Here is a 26,163-nt window from a genome sequence, read left to right on the forward strand (position 1 = left end):
ACAGACGGTGAAAGCCTCTGCCAGAGCTGGTGGAAGAGAGAGGCGCTTCTCTCGTCGGTGGCCCGCGGACTGAAAGAGCACGCAAAAAAAAAAAAATACTATTTTTTGAACTGCTTTTCAAACCGGGCCGCCGACGAGCATCATCTATTGATATAGACATTGACCCTGCACCGTCACTTTCCTATACGGAGGGCTGAGGACAAATTGCTGTCAGCTAACTTCCACAGTAGGTCGCTGCGACGCTGGACTGCCGCTGCTGCTGCAGCTACTGCATATGTTTTATTTGAGCTCCGGTGTTTGACTCAAGCCCTTCAAAGCCGTGCCCAAATGCTGAGGAATGGATAGTGCGTGTGCGAAAGGAGGGAAGATGGTCGAGAGTGATGAGCACCCGCCGGAGAGGGATAGAGGTGGTGGTGGCGCAGCGATGGCCGCACTACATCAATGCGAACTCATCCAGAATATGATTGATATCTCCATCTCCAGTTTACAGGGGCTTCGGACCAAATGCGCCGCGTCCAACGACCTTACGCAGCAGGAAATACGCACTTTAGAGGTAATAAGCTTTTAAATGCATGGCGACCCTTGTGCTGTCATGGAAAGTCAAATTGCGGAGTCATGAAGCCCCTACGTCCGCCTCACATAGGCTCAATACTGGCAAGCAAACCCGTATGAGGCTGGGAGTCGTTGTGCTTAAAATGTTTTTTTGTTGTTGTTGTTTTACGCGTGAATATAACAGGTTCCATCGAGGAAAAAGCTCTCTCAAAATGTGTCTTTTGAGGTATAAAAGAAAGTCTTATTTTTGTATGCAATGCAAATATTTTTTACAATTGGTATTTTATAAAAATGAAAACGACGTACCAACCTTGTAAATATACGCGGGTATCATAATCATACATAGCGGGTCCGAAAATATAACATATTTTTTGGTAATTATAAATGAGAGAATAATGTCCTCGGATTTGGCCTGTCTATCTAGGCCTATATTAAGAGAAGGTTGGGAATTGAGCTGTGGATTACCCTTAAAATGCATCATGGCTGTAGTGCTTTGATCCTGTTGTTTGTCTGACCTCTTCTTTTGGTGGTATTATTTGTCAAGAACCCTGTGGATAATTCAGCCATGCTGTGCTGTCCAGCTGCATGCTGCAAAATAGGAAAATATTCAATAATATTTATAGCCACTCCTTTCCCAATTGCTTTTCTACTGTATTGTGTTCTGGGCTAGAGACACAAGGCCCCTCAAGATACTATGAGCTTTGTACCATGTGATGGGTTCAGCAAAGAGCATGAGGCATTGTGGCTGTGGATGCAGCTAAGTGGTCTGAGGACGACAGGATTCTGTTCTGTGAAAGATCTTGTGGCTTGATGGATCATTTATGCAAGTGTAACAGCCATGTAACTTCTATTCTTCCATTATTGACAGTACTGATCATAGAGCTGCAGATAATATTGCAAATTTGCAGGCACCCCACAACATTTGGCACCAACAGCATTCATTGCACTAGAAACAAACACGTTGCAAAAACATTATGGTCCTTCAGCATTTTCACACTATGGCTGTACATGCTCATTATTTCTCCACAATTCTACTGTCCCTTGAGATGAAGTGATTATGTCATGGAAAGCACACCTCAACAATTAAAATGCCTGTCCTTTCAGAATATGGAAAATCACCTCTTCTCGTACTTTTATCATCCCGGTCCTGGTTGATGCTTAGTGATTCTTAGGCTCATGCTTTATTCAGGCGTTGGAGCTCACATAAAAGAATATTCACCCTTGATTGGCCCCGGGCATCAATTATCTATGTGTGCATTATTTCGGTCAAACTAAACACCCCAGGTACAATTGTTCACTTGGCCCTGAAAATGGTTCCAGAAGACTGATGAGATCTGATTGCAGTAGCATGCAGACACAATGGGCTAAAGTGGTGCAAGTAACCTTCAACCTGGTCTGAGCCAGCTAATGAGATACAGCGCTTTGATACTTTGTCCCTTGACTGGGGGCTTTTTGGAACCAGCTCACTACAAGAGTGGAGATATTCTAATTTGATAACTGACTATATGCTAAATTTAACTGACAAACAGTCCCTTTGCTCCTCAGGCTAGCCCTAAGCCTGCACATGAAGGGGGCTGCATTGGCAAGGGCAACCAAAATAAAACCAATGCAGCCATATTGGTCTTTGTCTTTCATGAGGATGCTCTTTGCATTGCTGCTATGTGAACAAACATAGTGTTTATCTCTAAGCCATTAGAAAAATCTGCTTTAGATCGTGTTGCAAGAGTTGTTCCGTAATGTCACAACAATTTTGCCATTTTGGAAGTTGACTTAGTGTCCGCTTTACTCCAGCCCACGTCTTGCATCACAGGAAGTGATCTGGCAGAGTACTTCCTGCTGTGCGCTGTCTTCCACATGTGTTTGGCTTTAGTATTGTTCTCATTGACAATAGGCAGGGAGCAGTGAGATCACGCTTTGCTGGAGAACTAGGATAAACCGTTATGAGGCCTTTTCCTGTTAACGCAGTAGTTGGTTGCTGTCTACAGGCACAGCAGATTGTCTTTTTTATGTATACCCTGTTACCCCTAATTCTGATTAATGTCTTTGTTATTACTATTGTAGCTTTGTGATGATGTGTTTGGATAGCATAAATAAAAATATCTTAAATGTACTATCCCCATTAGTTGGCCAATTAGTAGTGTGCAAAGTCACACAGAGAAGAGAATTTGACCTATCTTAGAAAGCTACAGATGAGGTACAGATTATGCAAGAGAGAAAAGTTCATATGTCAAAATACATAAGTATAATTGGAATTCACATTATAAAAAAGCCCCGAAGTTGTTGGATTATACCATTATACTATAATATAGTAAGATAGTGGATTCTTTATGTTGGCAAAGACGGGTTGCCTTCGTCAAAAAGGCTCCGGAATCCGCCGAGTGGCACACGCTCTACCTTCAGACATAGTCAGTGAGAGAAGAAAACAATTGCAGTACCCCCAGCAGTGACTACTTAAATAGGCCTAGTTTAAATTAAATTATTATTATTATTTACCATGCTGAAGTAACATTTTATCAAGTATAAAGTGAGAGAGAACATCCAAAACATTTTTGGTCACATTTGGTCTCACCAGAATTGTGATGTTATAGTATCCATACCTTTGATACCTGTGACTGAAATATCAGAACTGCTACCCAACATTGTGTGTGTGTATATATTTCGTTTTATTTTTGCAAACATTTTAAGCATTTATTTATGTGGTTTTAAAGCAATAATAATAATAATAATAAAGCGATAATGCACGTCATTTCAAATTCTACAAAACTGATTAACCCTCCTGGAACAGAATAGAAAAACAACGGTGCGATAGTCAGGGGTGGTATCGCAATTAATTTTCCCTTAGGATCTGGTATCGCACATCACTACACCAGAATCTAAATAGTAGTAGTTAGATAGTAGGGCTGGGCAATATGGCAAGCAATAATTAATCTTATTCACAAATAAATACAGCTGTTACTGTGATTCCTAAGCAAAGACAAGACAGGCCTTAAGCCTCAGCTCAAACAAAATAATGAATGCTTTCTACTCCAGTACCATTTGGCACAAAAACCTTCCCTTGTTTCTCTCCAAACTCAAAGCCAGGTGATGTTACTGTAACGGGATTGGCTGAAGACCTGAGGGATAAAACGCTTCATGACAGTTAATGAGATTAACCAAAGTTGACATTGCGATTTCATTTAGATCTCAATTATTTCCCCAGCCCTCGTGACATGTGATTACTTTATAATTTCTCACAATGTAAATGTATGCATTTTGAGCTGAAGTGCGATACATAATTATGTCTTGTTATATGTGCGGGTAAACAGTCGACTGTTGTCACCACCTCTAACCGCTCTAGACTAAACAGTGTAATCATCCTCTACACCTCCCAAACCAAAATGCAATGTGTTTTGAGCAACTTTTGCAACGCTTGTCTTCAATCATTTTGACACGGAGGGCTGTCTTTACCAGCACTCTTAACTTCCCATGTCCCTTACTGCTACAATATTATGAAATCCCCCTTGTGCTATTGTGCACTTTCACTTCTTTCTTAAGATTTCTCTTGGGATACTGTACCGTCAGCACATTTACGCTTTAATCACTGATGTAGAACACTTTAGTTGGCAGCAGGGAAACTAAAAAAAACGGTATGCAATATGTCAAGCCATGGTGTAAAATGGAAATTAAAAAAACACAAATGTCTGCCGTTCTTACAATTGCAGATTTTTTTTTTTCTTTTCATAAAATACATTATGCGTAACATTGAAACGCCAACAAAAAACAACTCCCAGACAGTCTAAAATTGTCTGTGGATTTGTATTCTCTCTAAACTTAAGAAAACGTATCCCTGCTGTGTCCGCATCAGTCCAATTAAAGAATACAGGGTTTTATTTAGTACTTTCTTCAAATCGTATGTTTCAATGAAATTATGTAAAAATAAGATTTTGTGCGTGTTCAGATTTATTTTTGTTATTTAATTGTATTATTATTATTTAATGAAGAGGTATTGTAAATATTTCAGTAATCTCCAAATCCTGCAGTTTATACTTCACTGCTGTAATTCTCCGTCATCCTGCTAGTTAACCCAACATTGCCACCTTCATCTTTGTTGTCCCTATCCCAACATCTTTTGCATGTGTTGCTGCCATCAAGTTTAAATGAAACGATCCACTTTCATAATATTCACACATAGGGCACTTTTATTTTATTTTTATTTTCACAAAATGCCTCAGCTTGCTAAATTAGCTTTTTAAATATATTTTGCAGACACCAGAAGGCTCTGTGATGTCTGCGCTGAATTTCCACAAATTGTGTGAGGTCAAAGTCGCTGTCACACTTGTGGTGCAAAGGAATATCGCACTGGAGTACAATCAAGAGCGGCTTCAGCTCCCTTTATACTCTCATGGTGAGAGCTTTATTATTCCACTTGAACCGCGTGTGTTGTCTCTGTCTCTGCCAGAGAGAGGATAATGATACTGCCCTCACCGATGGAGTGCTAACTAGTACTTCACTTTGCACATGTTAATCCCACTTAGCCCCGTCTCGGTGCCACTGTTCACGTTTCGGACTCAAATATCTTCTCAAATAAATGTAGCATAAAAGTAGTAGTAGTTGTTGTAATAGTGCTAACAGTAGAATTGATTGCTTTTGATTTTTTTCTCAGTGTAAAGAGTATTTACCCTTTGATAGGAAGGTGCAGGTCAATGAATATATAGTCTAAGCACACACCCCAGCACAGCCACCTTTTTAAATATGTGTGATTCGTACACAAAGGCACTTTTCACTGGGTATTTCTGAACATGTTCCCTGTCGCACATGAACTATAAGAGCGAGCGCGTCACTCTGTTTTGTCTTCTCGCGGTGTTGGAGGGGAGAGATTGCTGTTGTGCGCTCGCGATCTGTTGTGGCTGTGTCTATATTTAGACATCTTTCTTCCTACGCATTTTCAGGGTTGGTTGTTAAATAAGAAAATCAAATGACGCGCAAAGAGGCTGTGCGCGAGGGGGAGAGCGTGGAGGAAAGGGGGAGGGGAGAGTGGAGGCCAATCGGAGGGGCCACTCCTCATGACACGATAACTGCCGTGTGTGTCTCTGTCTGTTATTGGGGCCCATGAAGACAGTGAGGAATGAGGAAGCACGACTCAAGGGATTTGTAGCAATGCTGACCCCATTGCTACTTCCTCCGGTAAAAGTAACAATAACGCCTCACTTGATTTTGTCAAGCTGAAAAGTAGAAATGTGTTAAAAAATAAGACCATGTTCAGTCTGACTCTGCATCACATTATGATTAATTGATGTTGCCTATGGTAAAGTCAAAATGTCAATATGCAATGAAAAGGAGCCTGGACTGTAAAAATGTGTCAGATTTGGACTAAAACAGGAAGTATTTTTAAGTATAGGGCCTTTGAGTTGTAGAATAAATTGAGCAAGAGCAGCACTGATAACAACAGCAGCAGCAACAATACTGTATTCAATTAAGCAGTATACTTTCTTGTTTAAGAAATAGAACAAAGGACCACTGCGTGGATCCGTGCGGAAAGAAAAAATTGAAATACTTCCTTGTTTCAAATGCTTGTTATTAACAATTTTAAAAAACTTTAAAATACAGCGTCTCTTATTTATAGTTTTATCAAATGGTTGCAGCATGTCTTACACAACCTTGGGTAAAACGCAACGAGAAGCTAAAAAGATCAACTGTACTGCAAAACGTCAAGGAAAATATACCAGCTCTATAGTAAAACTCTTTTCAGATGAACAGGCCGCACTGTTTACAGCAACATAATGCCAACAGACAAGTAAATGTAAGTGCTGAAAAGATTAGAAATCGTCTGAAGCACTTCCTGGTGCAGGTGGATAGACATTTTCCTTATGTGCATTTTATGCCGAAACAGCAATCTTGGTCTTCAACACATCCAGTATAGCAGCCTTTATCAACAGTGCTCCCACCCCCCACACCAGTTGGAGAGGTCAGAGCTGACGTTGCCATGATTGAGATTAGAAGGTTAAACCATTGTCTTAATTTATCAGCCGTGTCCAAGAATATTTCAATAGGACTAGACCTCGGCCCCTATTGTCTCACATTTCTCACATAATCCCTAAATTTAGCTTCTTTTATTGGTTTTATTACAAGACATTTTCTCAAAACAGCTGATGTGACCTTCTGGCTGCAAACATCATTTTCCCTGCTCCTGTTCTCAGATGGACAACCTTATATCCTGGGCAGGTGCGGCCAAGTGGCTGTGTCAGCACCAGTCCCAGGAAAAACAATTGGAGCGGAGGGATTCGTGCATGCTCCGCCTGACTCTGCTGTGTCAGTCAAGTCTGCTTGCCGGGAGCTCTTTCTCTCCCCTTACACACTCGCACGCACGCACACAGTGGTCCGTCAGTCACCCCGCCGTCGCAGCATTAGGCCGTTGCCATGGTGTTGTTTAGCTGGGCTGACAGGTGGGCTCTGACGCCATGCCTCCCCCTCCTCCCACCTCCAGGCCACACGTCCAACGCTCGCTGCTCTCTCCGCTCTCTGCACCAAAATTAATATGCATGAACCCTGTCATTATCTCTTCATTGTTGATGGGCGCCTGCCCCGGCATTATAAACAAATGCATGAGCAAAGTCGAAAGCGAATCTCGGGGCGCTTGTGAAACCAATGAATTAGTTTTAAACAGCCCTGATTGTGAGTGATCCTGTTTGCCAGACGCCCCCCAACCCACAGAGAAAGGGTGAATTTTGAATGTCAAGCAGGAGCCGTGTTGTTTCACATGTATGGGGAAAATCCCACTGAAATGTTGCTGACGACTCAGAAGAGGGGTTGCTAGGTAACCTGACGTCACGGGGCCAGTGCACTCTGTATATGCATGGAGCTAATTCAGGAGGCTAGCTTGTTAGCTGCAGTTCGTACGAATAATCCTGTTTTCTCCTAACATGTCGGCGTCCTGCACTGAAATGTCAAGTAGAGTTCAAGTTAAACATATGGAAGTGGAATTAGGTCAAATCACTGTGATCAAATGGCTCGAGAAATATACTCAAATATAACCAGGTGTGAGTTACTTTTTCCTAAACAAGTGTAGCCTGTGAGTTTGAGGGTGGAAGTTGTAGAAGGGTAGCTTTTAAATGGTTAACTTGTACTTATTAGAAATTAGTATAATACTTTGAATCGAGTTATTACTTCCTACCATCCAAACAGTGACACTGCTGTATATGGAGTCTAGGTGCAGTAAAGCGTGTTTGCATATTTCTTTAGGGAAATGCACATGCAAACATCTCTCTATTGTGTCGGAATCCAGTAAAACAACTGTGAGGATATATTCAAGAACCCTTTTATTTGAGACTATGTCTAACATACCTGGTTGTTTCTTGTGGGGACAGCCTCCTGAATGGCGAAGAAGCACAGTTGTACAATTTATATTTGCTTTACGCTTACTATCCTTATTTTTGTGTTAGACCTGTAGCAGTTTTTGTCTCCCAGCCAACACGATATTAAATGCTAGTCTATGCCAGGGGTTCAACCAACAACTCAAGACCCCCTGCTGTAAAAAGTAATTTGCATTTATCTCATTTCTGGTGCAAAACATTTAAAGTCAGGGTTAATGATGTTAGTTTGGATACTGAATTTTGATCTTTCAATTTCAAAGTCTTAATCGAGTTAATTATGGCCTTTGTAATTAGTTAATCGTAATTAATCGCATTTATTTAGGGGTTGGGTTTATTTTTTTCGAGGTATAATTTCGATCCTTGTGTGATCATTTCAAACACTTCAAAGCAGTTTGGTTTATTTTGTCCTGTCCCAAGACACTGAAGAATAAATAACCGTTAATAAACAAGTTTGACAGTAAAATTGTTTTTTGGCTTTACGCCGTGTTCGTCCCTAAGCAACATCTTGCAGTAAAAAGGAAAGAGAAAAAGTGTCAGTGCCGCTAAAGTAAAGTGTGATTAATTTTGATCGCATTAAACCATATGTAATTAACTAATCGTAATTAATAGCAAAAGTCCCGGGCCCTGATAACAGAAATGTTATATTGTCTCAAAATCATCTTGCGACCCTCATTTTGGGACCCACTGGTCTATGCACATGGTTTTTAGTATTGTGCAAAATGTGCTCATGTCTTTCATTAAGAACAGTGCAGAAAACAAAATGATGATTTAACTGTAAACCCGGCCATTGTATGTAATCGTCTCAATGTCGAATCCACTTGTTGGGCTTTTCACAGCACCTGTCCTTATACTCCATCCTTTTTTTCTCTCCTCTTACCGTCAGTGGAGAGGCCTTTGTGAACAGCCATGAAGCCTTTTTTACACCCCAAGGCCTCACTTTTCACAGTACGACAGAGTGATTTTATTTACTGCTACTCCGCCGAATAGGCAGAAAAAGGCGCTGGCACTTCATTGTGGAGAGCTCGCCGCCGTTGCCGTTGGTTGGTCGGAGGCGCCGTAAGCCCGCTCCGGCGCTCCTCCATGTTTGTAATGGATTCTTAAAGATAGTCAAAGAGATAAGAAGACACACTAGACGACAGCGCAGGGATCCACAATGCGGTCCGCTGCAAACCAATACCGCGGTGTTCATTGTGATAGTTACTCACAGGACCACTGCACTTGACATTGGCGCAGAAAGCATCAGGATAGAGTCTCCGGGCTTCAGATATCACCTGTCAGGGCCGCTTTTGACTTTAGGGATGAGCTGACAAGCACACAGTGTGCAGATGCTGCTCTGGGTGATTGACTCAAAGATAGACCTGCTCTTTTTCTCCGCCTGACATATTTTTAACTAATTAATTGGAAGGTTTTTTTTGTTTTTTAGCAGTTATGCAAAATAGACGACTGCTCAAATCTGTTGACAAGAAAAAATATTTACATTATTAAGGTTGTTGGTTTTTTTTTAAGTATACATTTTGGTAACTTTTATGTTCAGTTAACCGCTTAAACCCCACTTTAAACAAGTGCATTTTCTCCAGTTTAGCTTTACCCAAATCCATGAGGTCACAGCCTATAGGCCAGTGTAACGCCTCATTTGAAAGCTAAGCCCTACAAAACTCACATAAACTGATCTTTTTTGTTACATTTTTGTCGCTCTTTTTTTGCGTCACAGTTTTCTGTCACTTTTCATGTCACGTTTTTTGTTGCTTTTTCATCCTCAATTTGTCTCACAGCTGTTGCCATTTTGACACTTTTTTTAAGAAGCTATTAGATTTGGGTAATGCCAAACTGGAGAAAATGTGCTTGGTTCAGTCGGGGGTAACAGGTTAAACTTATATATCACATTTTAATTTCCGAAAGGATCTACTATGATAAATGAGTGGCTATCAAACTGGTACAAGAGATACATGAGGTGCTTCTGTTCTTGAGACAATTGTTTTATTTTGATTATTATTTTTATCCTTATGGGTTAGTTTCATATTTATTGGAACTATACCTTTTTGTTCTAGTCTAGATATCGTCTGATCCAGCTCAGGTTTTGTCATGGCGCAATCCTGTTATAGAAAGTCTGAAGACCATTGTACAACTGAATATTAACACCACCCCGACTAAAAGTAACTGATAGAATCTAATACCCAGTTCTCAAATCAGGGGCCATTTAAACAGAGAATACTTAATTACTTCTTGAGTACTTAAGTATCTTCATTTTGTTGACCTTCGTGCAATGCGTATACTTTTAAAATGTAATTGTTGGTGATTAACAATACCATGCCCTTCTTCTTTGATGTGCTGTATGTTTGCATAGCCCAGTGTCCCATTTTTGCTCATCGCTCCTCCCTATGCTCTCTGATGCTCTCTGCAGGTGAAGCTGATGAAATACATTTGTAAACAGCTGCAGTGTAAGCAGAAAGTCCCAGAGACGGAGAGACCCGAGGCACTCAACAGTTACCCACATTTACGAGACTGGCTCCGTACCATCAACCTGCGGCCGGAGCTCATTGAGGTATGACGTTTTAGTGTTTTAATTGTCTTTTTACAAATCAGAATCTGTCTATGTTACAAACGCATAGCTTCCGTTTTAAAAACCCTGCACCGGTGGTTTTCAAAACTGTGGTGTGTGTGTGACTGGTGGTACCCAGGGTCATCTGCAATGATAGTCTTGGAGGGTCAGAGTGTTCCACAGCTTAGCCTTAGGGCCAACTGCAGAGAAGGCCCTCTCGCCCTGATGTTTAAGTCTCATCTTAGGCATTTAGATGAGGTCTGAGATGTAAGAAGCCAGACCATTTAAAACTTTAAAGACAAAGACGGGGTCACAGGTTATTCTTTTATTCTCAGGCTACAAGTTCACCTTTCATGCTCTGAGATTTGGCCTAATTAAGTATCCGTTTGTGGAATAATATTTTTGTCCGTGCAACAGTTTGTGTTTGTTGCTGTTTGCCTCGCTGCGCTGGCCCCAACCTGGACCTTTGACTCATAAGTGACATGTTGATGATCTGACAGGAAGGCTTTGAGTTCAAAACATGGAGTTGTTTTTCTATGTCGTTTAAAGAAAACCTTGACTAAGCCTAAACAAAATTTGGAAAAGCACCCTTTACTCTTAAACCCTGCTTATGATTCATATTTGGGAACAGATTATCAGAACATGCCCTTTCCTTTCCCCAAAATATATATGATAAGGGCTGGTTAAAATCTGAAGGCCTTTCGCGAGGAGGTCAAATTATGAATTACCCGCCGTTACTTAATACCAATGAGTAGTATCTTTTATACAGTATCTGTGCTGTTAATGTTAGCATAGCCTGAAATTTTAACAGTTGTTCGTTGTCCAATTTTTAGTGCACGTGTTGTTTTAGCGCAAGTGCACCGCAGGTCAATAAATCAAATATTGAAAGTTCAGTTGTGAGAGTAGGAGTGATGTTCATGATGTGGGGACAAGATGACCCTTTACCGCTTTGGACATGACCTCAGTCAGCCTTGTGTGTATATGTCTTTCAGCTTGCGCTGCACATGAGAGAGGAATGGCTGTTCCAGTTTTGTGACTAATGTTTACCCTGTTGGAACAAGGTTTTAACCTGACTGATAAGCCACTGCATACTTCCCATGATAATACAAACCAAACATCCTAAACATTTCCTGCCCTCTTCAACTGTCTCTCTTTTCCCCAAATACTGTCCTCATCATTTACTGTAAGTCCAGGAAGTGTTCAGTCATGTAAATTTCCTTTCGATGGGAAACTAAAACTATAACAACAACTTTTGCAAAAGAATCATCTAAATACTAGTTATATAGGAGCAAGTTCATTCTTGTAATCATGATCCAGCTTGAGAAAATCCCGTTGTATTAACATGGTACACTGTGTACCCCTGACTCAACATTCATTACGTCTGACTTATTGCAAAATGTACTGTTCACTTGGTGAACAAAGCATCTTAAACACTTAACAGCATCCAACTTTGTATTGTAAATGTGTATTAGCAAGGGCAGTATTTATTGCTGGTAAAAAATATATACTTTTAATCCCCTTAAAAAGCATTTAGGAAATGTGTTGTTCACTATGCTCAATCACAGTCAGACAATGCCCTTGGCAGAAAGGTTTCCAAATAATAGTTATGTTACTTGTAATAAAGTTTTCATTGTAATTATTTCATATGTAGTTGGTGAGTTCTTGTATTATTTTCTCTTTCAGGCGATAAGAGCCGAGTTTTCCCTTGATGCCTTGCTGCAGATGACTGGCTCACAGGTGAGGGACACCATGCAAAGACTCGACTTCAGTTCTGAAGAATGTGCAAGACTCATTGCTGCCCTCTCCTGTCTGAAGAGCGCCACTGAATCAGGTTCGTATTCTGTTTGCCACACACAGTATGACTGTGATTCCCCCTATAAACCTTGTAATAACCTTTGTAATAATGTATATAAAGTTAGATAATATTAGCTACTCTCAAACAGTGTGTGGAGATATTTTAGAAATCTGTAAGGTTACAAAATGTATTCTTATATATTTTTTTCATATTGGTTTTACTGAGACGGTCCATCTGCACATTCATCTCAACTTTCTATTTAATTTTGTATTTTTTTCATTAATACTAACACACTATGTCATTAGCATAAGTTTAAGGGTTTGCATTTGGTTTCCATGTGCATGATCTAGGAGGTGAGCTGAGAGACGATGGCAGTCCTTGGTTATCAGAGCCCACCAGACGGGACAGTGGCTCCTTACTGACCGCAGACCAGCTGTCCAACTTGGGGACACCGCTACGATCTCACAGCCCGTCCCCTCTGGCTCGCCCCTCCACCATCCAGTCCACGCCCTCCACACCTTGTGCCACTTTCCCCCACCCACGCTCCAGCTCTGTGTCAGCCGCCCCCACGCCTGATGCTCAAACCCCCCTCCTGCACGGGGACAGCCCGCTCACGGACCCCTTCCCAATGTCACTGGCCCATGCTGCCAGGCTCCACGGACGCACCTCCACACCCCCCATCACCCCTCCGTCCAAAAGGCGCTACAGACTGAAGCCCCCCTGCACGCCTCCGCCTCCGTCTCGAAGAGTAATGCATCTGCTTCCCAACATCACCTTGACGCGCAGCAAGAGTCACGAGTCGCAACTGGGAAACCGCATTGAGGACCCTCCAGCCAACAAGTGAGTACTAATTATTGTACTACAGGAGTTTATAATAAGACTTTGTAAGTTGCCTTAATTGCCATTGTTGTTTCTGAAAAGCAATTCACTTTCTATAAAAAAAATCTTTGAGTCCTCAGAAGTGTGCAAATTATCTTTATACTCATATATTCAAAGATGTTCAAGTGTAAAGACATTTTAATGGTTTCACTCATAAGATTGCAACATGTCATGGTGGTAACATTCTTTTTGCTCAAAGCAACAGTGAATCTCAGTATGAATAAACACAATGACGAGTGTCCTTTAAAAATAGGAGTCCATTTTTGCATCTTCCTTCTTTTGTGAATCACTATTAAATGAACATATTTTCCAAGGTCTCATAATCAGAACACAAAGTTTTCCGTCGCTTCTATTTTTAGGTTGACTAATGTTGTGTAGCCATCCGTTTTTTAAGCAGCTATATATCTCAATATTTACAGCTCAGTGAGTCAGTAAGAGCTATTATACCCACTGCTCAAAGTAGCTAGTGGCTATAAATAACACAACCATTTTATTCTCCCCCTTACTTGACCTAAATATAGCAGTAGAGGACGCTGTTGCCTGGTGGCATTGCATCACTTATGCTGAATCATGTTTCCTTTCGATGACCATTTGGTTGTTCCTTATTGCAAGTCATAATGGTGTCCAGTTGACCCATGCTCCACCTGCTCATAGCTGTATATTTCTTTGTGCGATTTCACATGCTCCCACTTCCTGCCCACTGCTTGTTTGTCTGAATGTATGATTGTAGCTAATCCGCACAGATTCCCAGAGATTATGCCTCATGTCAAAACAGGAAGTATTTCCTTCAACTAATACCCAAGGGTGGGAAGGGGCATACAATCTATGTCGATGTCTCGTTCTGTCTGTCTGTCTTTCTCTTTGTGTCTGACGTGATTGCACAGTTACACTCCTGCCCCACACAATATCCTGGGGGGGAGAAAACTGACTGAGACAGATCCGCTATATTCTTGCTGTACACTATTGAACAAATATTACCACAGCTGGGAGGAAGAGTAGCTACAAACAAACGCACGTGCAAAGGTGCATGTTGTATTTACCGTGCAACCTGGCACGACTTACAAATGAGCATTAAAGGAATAGGCCACCGTTTTTACATACTAAAATATGTTCTTACCTCACTTTAGTCGAGTTAATATATCCCCGTCTGGTCTTTGTCCGTGCGCTCTGTCAAGCAAACGGAGCACATACGCAGCCTCTCCCACATGTCACATAGCTCCGAAAAAGCTCACGATAGAAGCTACCAAGCTCTTCCACGTGTTCCCTATTTAAATAAAGTTACGTGAAGTGTTTTCATGCGAAGTATATTTACACAGAAATGTAACATGTCGATTTTATAAGCAAATAAAGAGGGGGACTATATTGTGAGGCGTAATGATACGAGGAGCAAAACGTCCGCGCAGTAACTCCTAAAGGTTATTGACGGAAGTGAGCGGGGGGAAGTCTTTAGGAGTTACTGCGCGGACGTTTTGCTCCTCGTATCATTACGCCTCACAATATAGTCCCCCTTTTTATTTGCTTATAAAATCGACACGTTACATTTCTGTGTAAATATACTTCGCATGAAAACACTTCACGTAACTTTATTTAAATAGGGAACACGTGGAAGAGCTTGGTAGCTTCTATCGTGAGCTTTTTCGGAGCTATGTGACATGTGGGAGAGGCTGCGTATGTGCTCCGTTTGCCTGGCAGAGCGCACGGACAAAGACCAGACGGGGATATATTAACACGTCTAAAGTGAGGTAAGAACATATCTTAGTATGTAAAAACGGTGGCCTATTCCTTTTTAAGACCGTCACCCCTGCCGTCTTATGCTCTTTAAGCCACATTGAGCTGTTACGTAAGCTGGTTCACACTCGGAACCACATTGTATGGATGTCTGTTTCGATTCACCTAGATGCACACACAGAAAAGCGCAGCGTATGTTTGCCAAAAATATTGCCATAAATATATTAATAACAAATATAAATATAAATATTCTCAGCAGGGTTTCCATAGGGCATTCAAAAGCCAACTCATTAAATGAATTGTGCCCAAACTAAGGTAATTAAAAAGCATTCAATTGGATTCAAACTGGCATTAAATCGAAATTTATAGAAAATTGAAATGACTAAAATGATGGTCTAAAACAGAGGTTCCCAAACTTTTCAGGCCACGATCCCCAAAATCAGTCAGCCAACAAATCGGGACCCCCTTCTGTACAATGATGATCTGGTTTAGGTCGTGACTGAGGGCACACGTAAAGACCAGAGCACAGACGGCGCTAGCATTTAGCCTCTCCTCTTCTCATCTATGGATCCAAACAGAGGTAAAGTAACATATCTCAGTATTTAAAAACGGTGGCCTATTCCTTGAATGTCACTTAAATATGTTGTTTTCAATCAAAAATACATCAAATTCAATGCCAGAAAGGTAAAAAATATTGTCTCATAATCATCCAGCGACCCACACTTTGGGAACCAGTAGTGTAAAACATATTCAGTTTCCCCTTTGTCCAATTCTCTTTCCTCTGTTTGATGAAATGTTTGCAGTGTTCAATTGGACTTGCTGATGCCTGTATAATCAATCAATCAATCAATCAATCAATCAATCAATCAATCAATCAATCAAAGTTTATTTATATAGCACCTTACAACAACACAAGGAAGACCAAAGTGCTTCACAGAAAGATAAAACAACATTAAAAAATCAATCAATCAATCAAATAAGTGTGATCTATTCTTAAAAGCTAGTTTGAAAAGATGTGTCGTCAATCTAGACTTAAAGAGGGACAGCTCAGTGAGAACACGCAGACTGAGGGGCAGGCTGTTTCACAGTTTAGGCGCTACAACCCTGAAAGAACGATCGCCCCACTGTTTGTACTGGGACCTGGGCACATCCAGAACCATTTGATCGGCAGACCGGAGACTTCTGTTGGGGCAATGTACGGTCACCAACTCAGTTAGATATAACGGAGCAAGACCATGAAGGGCTTTAAAAACAAACATTAAAATTTTGAAATCAATCCGAAAACGGACCGGGAGCCAGTGCAGGGAGGAGAGGACGGGAGTGATGTGGCTGTGTCTGGATGAACCGGTGAGAAGACGGGCTGCTGCATTCTGCACTAACTGTAACCGGTGGAGTGACGAGTGTGGGAGGCCAGAGTAGAGAGCGTTGCAGTAGTCCAATCGAGAACTGATAAACGCGTGCGTTGCCTTCTCGAGGTCTTGGCGCGAGAGAAAGGGTTTCACTTTGGTCAAAAGGCGCAGCTGGAAAAAACTGGCTTTGACAACATTGTTTATTTGTTGTTTAAAGTTCAGCTCTCGGTCAAAGATGACTCCCATGTTCCTAACTGCATTGCGAACTGGATCCATGACCCTGGACTGAAATTGAAGGACATCCCCGGAACCAAAAAGAACAAATTCAGATTTTGCTTCGTTCAGGTGGAGAAAGTTCTGAGCAAGCCATTGTTTAATGTCCAAAAGGCAGCTATGGAGTGATTCGAGAGCAGAGGCAGTGTTGGGGAGTACCGGTAAATAGATCTGGACATCATCAGCATAAAGGTGGAAGGACAAATTATGTTTAGCAATGATGGACCCGAGCGGAAGCATGTACAGTGAGAATAGGACCGGGCCAAGGATGGAACCCTGTGGCACTCCAGATGACAGCGGGGCAGAAGAGGAGGAATAATCGTCGACCATCACAGCAAAGCTCCGGTCAGTCAGGTAGGACCTGAACCATTGCAGGGCCGTACCCTGAACACCAACATGCTCCGCGAGCCGGGAGAGGAGAACTGCGCGGTCCACGGTGTCAAACGCCGCAGTCAGGTCCAGCATCATTAAAAGCACTGGCTGCTTCAAATCCAAACACAGCAAAATGTCATTGTGGACTTTAAGCAGGGCTGACTCTGTACTGTGACGGGATCTGACGGGTTGAATTTTTTCCAGGATTGAATTATTTTCCAAAAATGTCTGCATTTGAATAAAAACAAGTTTCTCTAAAACCTTGGACAAAAATGGCCGGTGAGAGACAGGTCGAAAATTTGACAGAGCAGCAGGATCTAGATTAGGTTTTTTTAACAGTGGCCTAACCACAGTGTGCTTGAAAGCTGCAGGAACAGATCCAGTGCTGAGGCTGCTATTAAACAGAGCGAGAAGGTAGGGGCCGACTGTGTCAAAAACTTCTCTGAGAACTTTGGATGGAATAATATCTAGAGGACAGTTTGTGGGTCTCGTCCCCTGAACCACCTCAGAGAGGAGAGTCAGTGTCACAGGCTCAAACTCTTTGAGCACAGCAGGGGGCAGTGGAGGAGTATAAATGACAACAGAGGGAGCATTACAGCCAATGAGCAACCTCCCTGATGCCACTTTGTCCACAAAATGCTTCTAGAACCTTTCACATGTAGATTCAGAAACATTCTTCAGCACGCTGCCAGAAAGACTAATCAACGACTGTATGGTGTTAAAGAGCACCCTCGGGTTGCTAAAGCTGGAAGAGACAATGTTTGACAGATATTTGCATTTAGCCTCCCTGACTGCCTTTTGGTAACTAGTAAGGCTCTCCCTCAGGATCTCCACAGACACCTGAAGCCTGTCCTTCCTGTACCTGCGCTCAGTCTGTCTGCATTGCTGCCTCAGGACTCGGGTGGTTTCATTGAGCCATGGGTCTGGCTTGATTTTAGTAGATTTGCACCTAAATGGTGTAATACTGTCCAAGATGGCAGCGCAGGTGGAGTGGAAGGAGGAAACTGCATCATCTGGGCAGACCCCGAAGTCCAGTATGACAGTCACAGGGATTTTTTTCTTGACAGGCCTGAGTGGTAATTTACTTATTTTTCTCTCCGCAGGTTTGTGAAAAAGAACAAGTTAATTCTGAATATGCAAGTGAACGGGAACGGCTGTGAGGACTCGCCCTCTCGATACCCAGCGGTGACGGCTCGCACCCCTGTCCCAGTGAACTCGGCACCCTATACCCCGTCAGGCACGCCCACACTTCTAGAAGAGCACAGCCTTATTAAGAGTATGTATTCAGTTGCGTATTACTTCTGAGTCTTGTTAAAGACAAACTAAGTAACTTATTAACCTTACTAAATCCTTTTCGTAGTCCCTCTGGGGGTTAATGGGATGATTGGGGAGCCCAGAAAACCACTCTTGTAACTTTCCCTGCTCCGACCTGAAGGCTCCAATTCACACTAATAGAAGCACAAAGAAGAAGCTAGCAGGCTAACGGGCAAAGCTAACTGCGGGCTAGCGCCACTTTAGCAGTATTTACAGCCAAGTTTGAGTGAAGAAAATTATCAACATTGTGTAACTGGATTGTGGCACAATGTACAATATCCGTGTTTATCTTTGTCTTTTCTGTCAGCGTATCTACTCTCACGGACAATTAATGAGTAAAAAAAATTACAGCATGCTACGACACCTGCAGTGGCACATATGGCCTCTAGGGGCATTAGTTCACTTTGTTCTGCTTTAAGTATTCGATATAGATGCATTGTTGGTACAGGTCTTTTGGGAGGTTGATGTTCTAAAGCAGGATAAGCACGAACTGAAAATCCTTATTTTTAGACCACCCTTTAGTGAGAACCTTTTTTGTATAGAACATTAGATGGCCGTGTTATTAGTACAATGAAATGTGTGTGTTTTTTGTTGTTTGTCATTCTTAGATTATTTTTCTCTTTCCAGATAATGTAACCATGCATCGCAGCTCCCCACAAGCAGTGAGGAGAGACATAGGCCTCGCAGTCACTCACAGGTACAAGTTAATTTCTTTATAATTGTATTAGATAGAAGTGGTATTATTCTCATATTAATGGCCGTGCGTATTCTCCAGATTCTCCACAAAGTCCTGGTTGTCACAGACCTGTCAGGTGTGTCAGAAGAACATGATGTTTGGTGTCAAATGCAAACACTGTCGGTAAGTGAAGTCATAAAAATGCCACATTACCCACACTCCACTCTGTCTTGAATAAATTCCCATCAATGATCAACATTTACGACTACCGCCTCAAAGTACATGAACAAATTTATGATCCAATATGTGTGTTCTGTATAAATGACCAGTGTGGTGTTGGTTTTCAGATTGAAGTGCCACAACAAATGCACAAAGGAAGCGCCCTCCTGTAGAATCTCTTTTCTACCAAGTAAGACTTATTCCTCGATGTCACTCATGTATACAAGGTACACTGTTGTTGTGCATTTACAGCACATTATGACACTAGCCATTTCTCTTTTAGTCGCCAAAATTAGAAGAACAGAGTCAGTTCCTTCAGATATAAATAACCCAGTGGACCGACAGTCAGAAGCGCCACAGTTTGGAACGCTACCGAAGGCCATCAACAAAAAGGTAAAAACAGGGCAAGCGGCTTACCATTTATGACCATTGTTGAGCATTTTTCATATTTTTTTTTATATCATTGTGAATGAAGGTTGGAACCATGACAATAATTTTAAGATATTTTTGTAAACTAATTTAAACTGAACTAAATGGGACTGGGGAAATTAAATAAACGCTGAAAATAAATCCGCTGCATTTTCAGGAGCACCCCCCAGTGATGAACCAGCTCGACTCCAGCAGTAACCCGTCGTCCACCACATCGTCTACTCCGTCATCACCTGCGCCTTTTCAGCAGAGCAACCCCCCCAGTGCCACGCCACCACCCAACCCCTCCCCTAAAGGCCACCGGGACAACCGCTTCCACTTCCCAGGTAACTGCACATGGATGCTCTGTCCCAAATAAAGTGATAATTTCTCCTTCCTCTTTAACAAAGTCTTGGATTTTTCTTTTTGTTTTATCCCAGTGATGAAAATAACGTCTGCTATTAAGCTTCCTAACCAACCCTCTGTCTGACATACTTCTTGTTCTTTTCCTATCTCTTCAAAAAGCTGCCTGTTACTTTCAGCATAGACAACAATTTATCTTCCCTGGTGAGTTATAGCAAATGGCAGTACCACTTTAGTTCAATTATCCCTTCATGTCACTGTCCAATTGATTCAATTTGGCACGTCATAGTCGTATTCAGTGTACCAGTTTTGTTCTGTGGATAATGTCTCCATCTGCTGGCGGGAGTGGGAATTTCATGTGCTGCATTGTGTCTTGTGATGGTGGCCTTTTGTAGTTAACAATCATTAGCAGCACTGGATTATTTTTTGCTGAATCATTTCTGAATCTTTATTTTTCTCTTCAGATGTTTCGAGTCCTTCTTCATTGCACACTGACATCCTTCAAGACACAGTGTAAGTGAAAAATTACAGGTTAATGTATTGTTTTAGAGTGAAATGGTACCAGATTTTGCATGTAAACCGTGATGTATTTTCAATAGAAACGAGCAGTCAACAGAGGACTTACATTCTGATTTGGTGGAAGATGAAGATGAAGAGGTATGCATTTAATATAATGTGTTTTAATGTTATGTTCTGTAGCTAAAAGCCATTGAAAAACACAGACTGTAAATTCCACTCATTATTTTTGTTGTCTGGGTTGCACTTATCTGTACGGCACACAGTAATAATAGTTATAATTTGGTGGCGCAGTAGTGCAGCCGTTGGTGATTTTGCCTCAGAGCAAGAAAGTCCCAGGTTCAATTCCTGGGTCAAGTGGTGCCTTTTTGTGTTTTTGTTTCCCTCATGTCTGTATATTTTCCTCCATTTGTTCAGGTTTCCCCACTAAAAATGTATTAAAATAATAATAATAAAGTCCTCGGTGGGGCCAGGACTCCCCTGAACAAGAGATGTTGAATTTTGTGAGAATTTCTTGGTTAAAAAAAGATTTATATAAATCAAGGATGAAAATTGCATGGTAAAATGTAAAGTATAATGCATTTTGCAGCATGTTTGCATGTTACTGCCAAGAAAATACTAACAATGTTCCCAGGGAATTGACTGTCTTTACACTGCGAGGTGGGGTCAGGGTGAAAATGTGTCAATTAGCTGAATTATAATAACCTTGTTCTGACACTTTTAGATTCAGTGCCTCCTTTTACCATACTATTAAGATAAGATAAGATAAGATAGCCTTTATTGATCTCACAATGGAGAAATGTATTTGTTACATTCAGCGCCTAGAAACACTCAATGATGTAAGTAGTGCTGTATAGTAGAGTGCTACTGTGTTCTTAATTTAAAAAAATATATATTATATGCATTAACAAAAATTTTACTGTACTGTAATTTACATCCTTGTGCTCAAACCCTTCCATATCACACTAATACTTTATGAAGGACTACTGTCGTTTATCCAGATGGCAGGAATTATGTCATAATTCTTGTAAAGTCTGGCACAAACTGAAAAAAACAGCTTAACTGACATTTGCTGTATAAAACCAGTTGTCATTTATTGAGGCAGCTTTTGCTGTTACCAGCATACAGTATCACCATTTCATAGATGCTACATGCGCAAAGCCATAACAATCAGATAGTCAATGCACTGGAATCAACCGCAATACATACACGAGCTGTTAGATCTGAGTTTAGTGTGCAAGCAGGTTCTTTGTAGATAAATATCCACAGAAACCAGAATAGGTCAGGTATGATTTTGATATGTTTTACAGGAAGCAGAGGATCAGCTTGATGCAGAAGATGACGACCCCGATGAAGAAGAGGAGCATGTGGAGGAGGAGGAAGAGGAGGATGAGGGTGAAGGAGAGGAGGAAGACGATGCAGATGACATGAGGATGAGCGTGGACTCGGATGGAGAGTGTGATGGAGATGAACTGGAGGACCTGCCCAGCGCTCAGGGAAACCAGTGGAAAGGGCCCATCTCCAGAAAGCCCAGTCAGACCAGTGTATACCTGCAGGAGTGGGACATTCCCTTTGAGCAGCTTGACCTGGGGGAACTCATAGGGAAGGTATGGGATAAATACTGCATATTTCTAAGCATTGTTACTGGAATAAACTTTAATGGAGCTTGCAGTAATGAAATGGTGTTTATAATTTGTAAAATCTCTGGTTGAAAAATAGTTGCCATGGCAGTTTAAATGTACCTACTATACACCATTGTGCAGGAGAATATACATTTCAAAATAATTGTAATTGTAGTGGTTTAACATTGCTCTATAATACTGGAGTAATGCTCAGTACCAGCTTTTGTAGAACCTGAAGCAATTACTTTACTTATTGCTCTAACATAGTGTAACAGTAGGGATATTATACAGCCCATTTACTCTGCATTCATTAAACGTCAACATCACCAGGATGATGTCACTCACACATCTATATTGTCACGAGCTGTATGTGCGCACCGTCCTGTGGATCTCAAACCAGATTGTCTCTGTCAGACATTTGCTACAGAAAGGCACGTTGTCTGTGAGACCGATGTGGAGAATGTAATAAATGCTTGATGTTTGCTTCAGGGCCGCTGGGGGAGAGTGCACAAAGGTCGGTGGCATGGAGAAGTGGCAATCCGACTTCTTGAGATTGACGGAAACAACCAGGACCATCTAAAGCTGTTCAAGAAAGAGGTGATGAACTACAGGCAGACCAGGCACGAGAATGTGGTGCTGTTTATGGGCGCATGCATGGCCCCTCCACACCTGGCTATCATCACAAGGTACTGTATGACCCGAGGAAATGTGCATATTTTGTTATGGATAAGATTCATATATGAAATCAATTTGTTTTTCTCAGTTTCTGTAAAGGGAGAACACTGTATTCTGTTGTGAGAGACACTAAAAACACTCTCGACATCAATAAAACACGACAAATTGCTCAGGAGATTGTAAAGGTAACTTTCCGACCTTGCCTGATACCCCGGCTGGCCTTTACCAGTTTTTAATTTATTCAATCTGACTTCTCAAACCATTTTTCCAACGAGATATTTTTGCCTGATATGCAAAAAATGTTGAATCTTTTTTCCAGGGAATGGGATATCTCCATGCAAAAGGGATCGTTCACAAAGACTTAAAATCAAAGAATGTCTTTCATGACACCAACAAAGTGGTGATCACAGACTTTGGGCTCTTTGGCATCTCTGGAGTTGTTCAGGAGGGAAGGTAAGCGACTTGATTTGACCTTGTTAGGAAAGGAGAGAGTGCTACAGTTTTCCCTGCCTTCTTTTGAAAGCATCTAAAGTCGGGCTCAAAACTACTTCACTCGACAGTATTCCTTTTTTGTTTTTCTTTATATTTGTACAATCTTTAAATGGGTGATTTATTTCAGCAGTCGGCAGGGATGAGGTGGGTGGCACTGCTACCAGCTGATTGGTTATTCTATATATTAAGTCTCTCTAGTTCTCTAGTTGCTGCACAGCTCTTCAAATGTGAAAACGTAGAATATTTTCAAATCCTCAAACAAACATATGTATGTGTAATGAATAATAATGCAAAAAATGGTCAAAACATCCGTGAGACCGAGGGTGTTTTATTGGCTCAATCTAAAACAGGGCCTACATTAACTTTAGAGGTTTTTTTGTGTTTGTCTCAATGATTTCTCTCATTTCTTCTCGCAGACGTGAAAACAAACTTAAACTTCCCCATGGATGGATTTGTTATTTGGCTCCTGAGATTGTGCGAAGGATGAGCCCAGGTAACAACGAGGACCGCCTTCCATTCTCCTGTTCAGCTGACGTTTATGCCTTCGGGTAAGATGAACACCAAGGGTTTTGGGCTTGTTTGCTTTTTTTTTTTTTTTTATGAATATTTATACTCTCCTATCCCTTTCTAATAAAGCACTATATGGTATGAGCTCCAAGCACGGGATTGGCCAATCACCAACCAGCCTGTAGAAGCTACTATCTGGCAGGTCGGCAGCGGAGAGGGCATAAAGAAGGTCTTGGCTGAGATAAGCCTTGGCAAAGAAGTGACTGTGAGTTTGATCAAACTTTACAAGGAGAAATATAAGTAGATTAAATGGCTTTTAAAATATACACACAACCTTCCACACACACAGGAGATCCTCTCAGCCTGCTGGTCTTATGACTTGAGGGAAAGGCCAACCTTCACGCTGCTGGCGGACATGCTGGAGAAGCTGCCCAAACTGAACCGCAGACTGTCCCACCCTGGACACTTCTGGAAGTCTGCAGAGTACGTATCCTAGAACTAGACATAAAGGGATCTTTTGTAGCATGTAATATGCCACTTTGGTACTTACAATTAGATGTTTGTTTTTTTTTCTATAATTTGCCTTTTTTTATCAGAACTGTGAAGTAGAGTTTATTGTGCTCAGCATTCCTTCAACAAACTATATTGTTCATGTAACTTGAGTTCAAGGAGTTCGGGCTGGTTAAAAGGTGTCTCGAGATATTAATGTGATATTGATCTGGAATAGCAAAATGTGAACACAGAAGCAGCTATTCTATATATTATATTTAACATTAACTTATTTGGAGCAAATTTCAAATCTTTAGTCATTGGGAAAAAATGTTTAATTATTATTATTATTTTTCTACAAACATGTTTTGTAGATTTTAGTTTTTTATAAATTATGTTGTTTTGCTGAAATATATGTTTACAGTTTTCTTAATTGTTTGTGTTTTCTCAACTCACTGATGCATTTTTTTAAAGCCTTCTTTCTAACACCTGAATAAGGATAATACTTTTAAAAATCACAGAACGTCTGGGAATAGGGTTTTAGCGTTTTTTGATTTTGCGTTGGTCTTCTTGAATTGTGGTAAAGTTGTAGATAAGATTGTTTCAGTAAGTTTGAAAAATAAGATTGATTTAGTAAGTATGAAAGCCGATTGTAAATTGTGATGTAAATGAATTACAAGTGTATGTCTTTGTCCGCACTTAACAGTTTTCCTTATGCTTCACTAACACCTTAATCACTCTGCTGTCCTTTATTTGTTCTCATGCAGGTTGTAGCAGTGCCCTTTGTGAAAACACAAAAAACTTAAGCAATGCAAAACAAAGCCTGGGTCTGCCTTGCATGCTCCTGAATCCTTAACTCTTTCTGCGATCGATCAAAGCATTGCCTCTGCCTGGCACAGACACTGCTTCCACTAACCCACGGTCTGATCTTCCACGTCTAACTGTAACAGCGGACTTTCTCTTCTGCCTTTTCGTGTTGATTTGTGTGAAGCTAAAGGGAATAACTGACTGCACTGTGGTCTGTGCCTGCTGAAAACTCTCTCACTTAGTCTCTGCTGCTTACAAGCGGTAACTCTCGGCCTAAAACCGTCAAAGTAAACACACTGCTGGGAGACAAACATGGATCGCCACCGTTAATGTTTTTTGTACGTGTTCGTTATGATATGCACTTTGTCAACAGGAGGAAGAGGTATTGTTTTGTCCGTTTTAAGTGGTCATGTTTGCTGTGTTTTTACTTCAGTCAAGATTATGACGGTGTTTGCTGCGGTTATGCTGTTCTTTGATGTAGCATCTGGTGAAAAAAATAATAATAACAACCAGTCATCGAGTTTGGAAAAAAACAGGTGATTTTCTTTAGTTTAATATTGTTACAGTCAAGTTTTGTGGGTGACATTTAAAGGGCCAATTAACAGCCACAAACTTGTTTTACTTAATATTGTTTTTCAAATGGACCTCTCACACTGGACACTGACTGTATGCAAACCATAGAAATGTTGCAACCCACTATATTCTAAACATGCTGTTTGTTACAGATTAAATACTGAAGTCTGTGTAAAGTGCACCTTATAACAACACTTTGGAGGATCTTAGTCACGCTCTGTGCAGTAATAAGTAAATCCTTAAGGGGGCGCTAAAACACTTCTCAGACGTAATCTCGTGCACGCTGGTTAGTTCGGGGCGTGCGCGAGTAATGAGCTCGAGTGGCTGTCATGGTTGGACTGTTCAGGGTGTATCTGTGTAAGACTGCAGTACATGTTGTAAATACTTTGTTTATGTCCGTCCAAGGAACGTGATTCTTCTGTAAAATTTGTACAAATATTTTATATGTAAGAAGCTTCGTGACATTTTGAATAGGTACTGCTGTGGCTATTAAAGATGTAAATATATATATATTTATATTTTTCCATGTACAAAAGACTGTACAGACTGTACTTTTTAGAATGGGCCAATACATGTTTTTTATGTTATGTAAAAATTCATATTTTTGTATTGCATGTGAGTACCATTCTGTATGGTTTCTGTTTTCATCACAGGACAATAAAATGA

At 41.1% G+C, this 26,163-nt stretch overlaps 1 protein-coding gene across 5 annotated transcripts; it reads left to right on the forward strand.

Moving 5' to 3' along the window:
* Positions 1-26,163, forward strand: ksr1a (kinase suppressor of ras 1a; the record flags this gene model as incomplete). 5 transcript variants are annotated; one of them, XM_079567044.1, is made up of 21 exons in its annotated part: positions 1-553; positions 10,303-10,443; positions 12,124-12,271; positions 12,586-13,075; positions 17,940-18,112; positions 18,778-18,847; positions 18,926-19,009; positions 19,174-19,235; positions 19,314-19,438; positions 19,632-19,800; positions 19,979-20,020; positions 20,281-20,329; positions 20,416-20,473; positions 21,643-21,939; positions 22,444-22,640; positions 22,718-22,814; positions 22,949-23,082; positions 23,538-23,669; positions 23,758-23,893; positions 23,978-24,111; positions 24,885-26,163. In XM_079567044.1, exons 1-21 carry the CDS (start codon positions 338-340, stop codon positions 24,889-24,891), a joined length of 2,961 nt encoding a protein of 986 aa, XP_079423170.1. In that variant the 5' UTR covers positions 1-337. The 5 variants fall into 5 exon arrangements, with proteins under 5 accessions (XP_079423170.1, XP_079423169.1, XP_079423171.1 ...); XM_079567043.1 differs by lacking the exon at positions 24,885-26,163 and having other exon boundaries at positions 23,978-24,124; XM_079567045.1 differs by lacking the exon at positions 24,885-26,163 and having other exon boundaries at positions 19,329-19,438; positions 23,978-24,124.

Source organism: Gobius niger (assembly GCF_951799975.1).
Source record: "Gobius niger genome assembly, chromosome: 11".
NCBI lineage: Eukaryota > Metazoa > Chordata > Actinopteri > Gobiiformes > Gobiidae > Gobius > Gobius niger.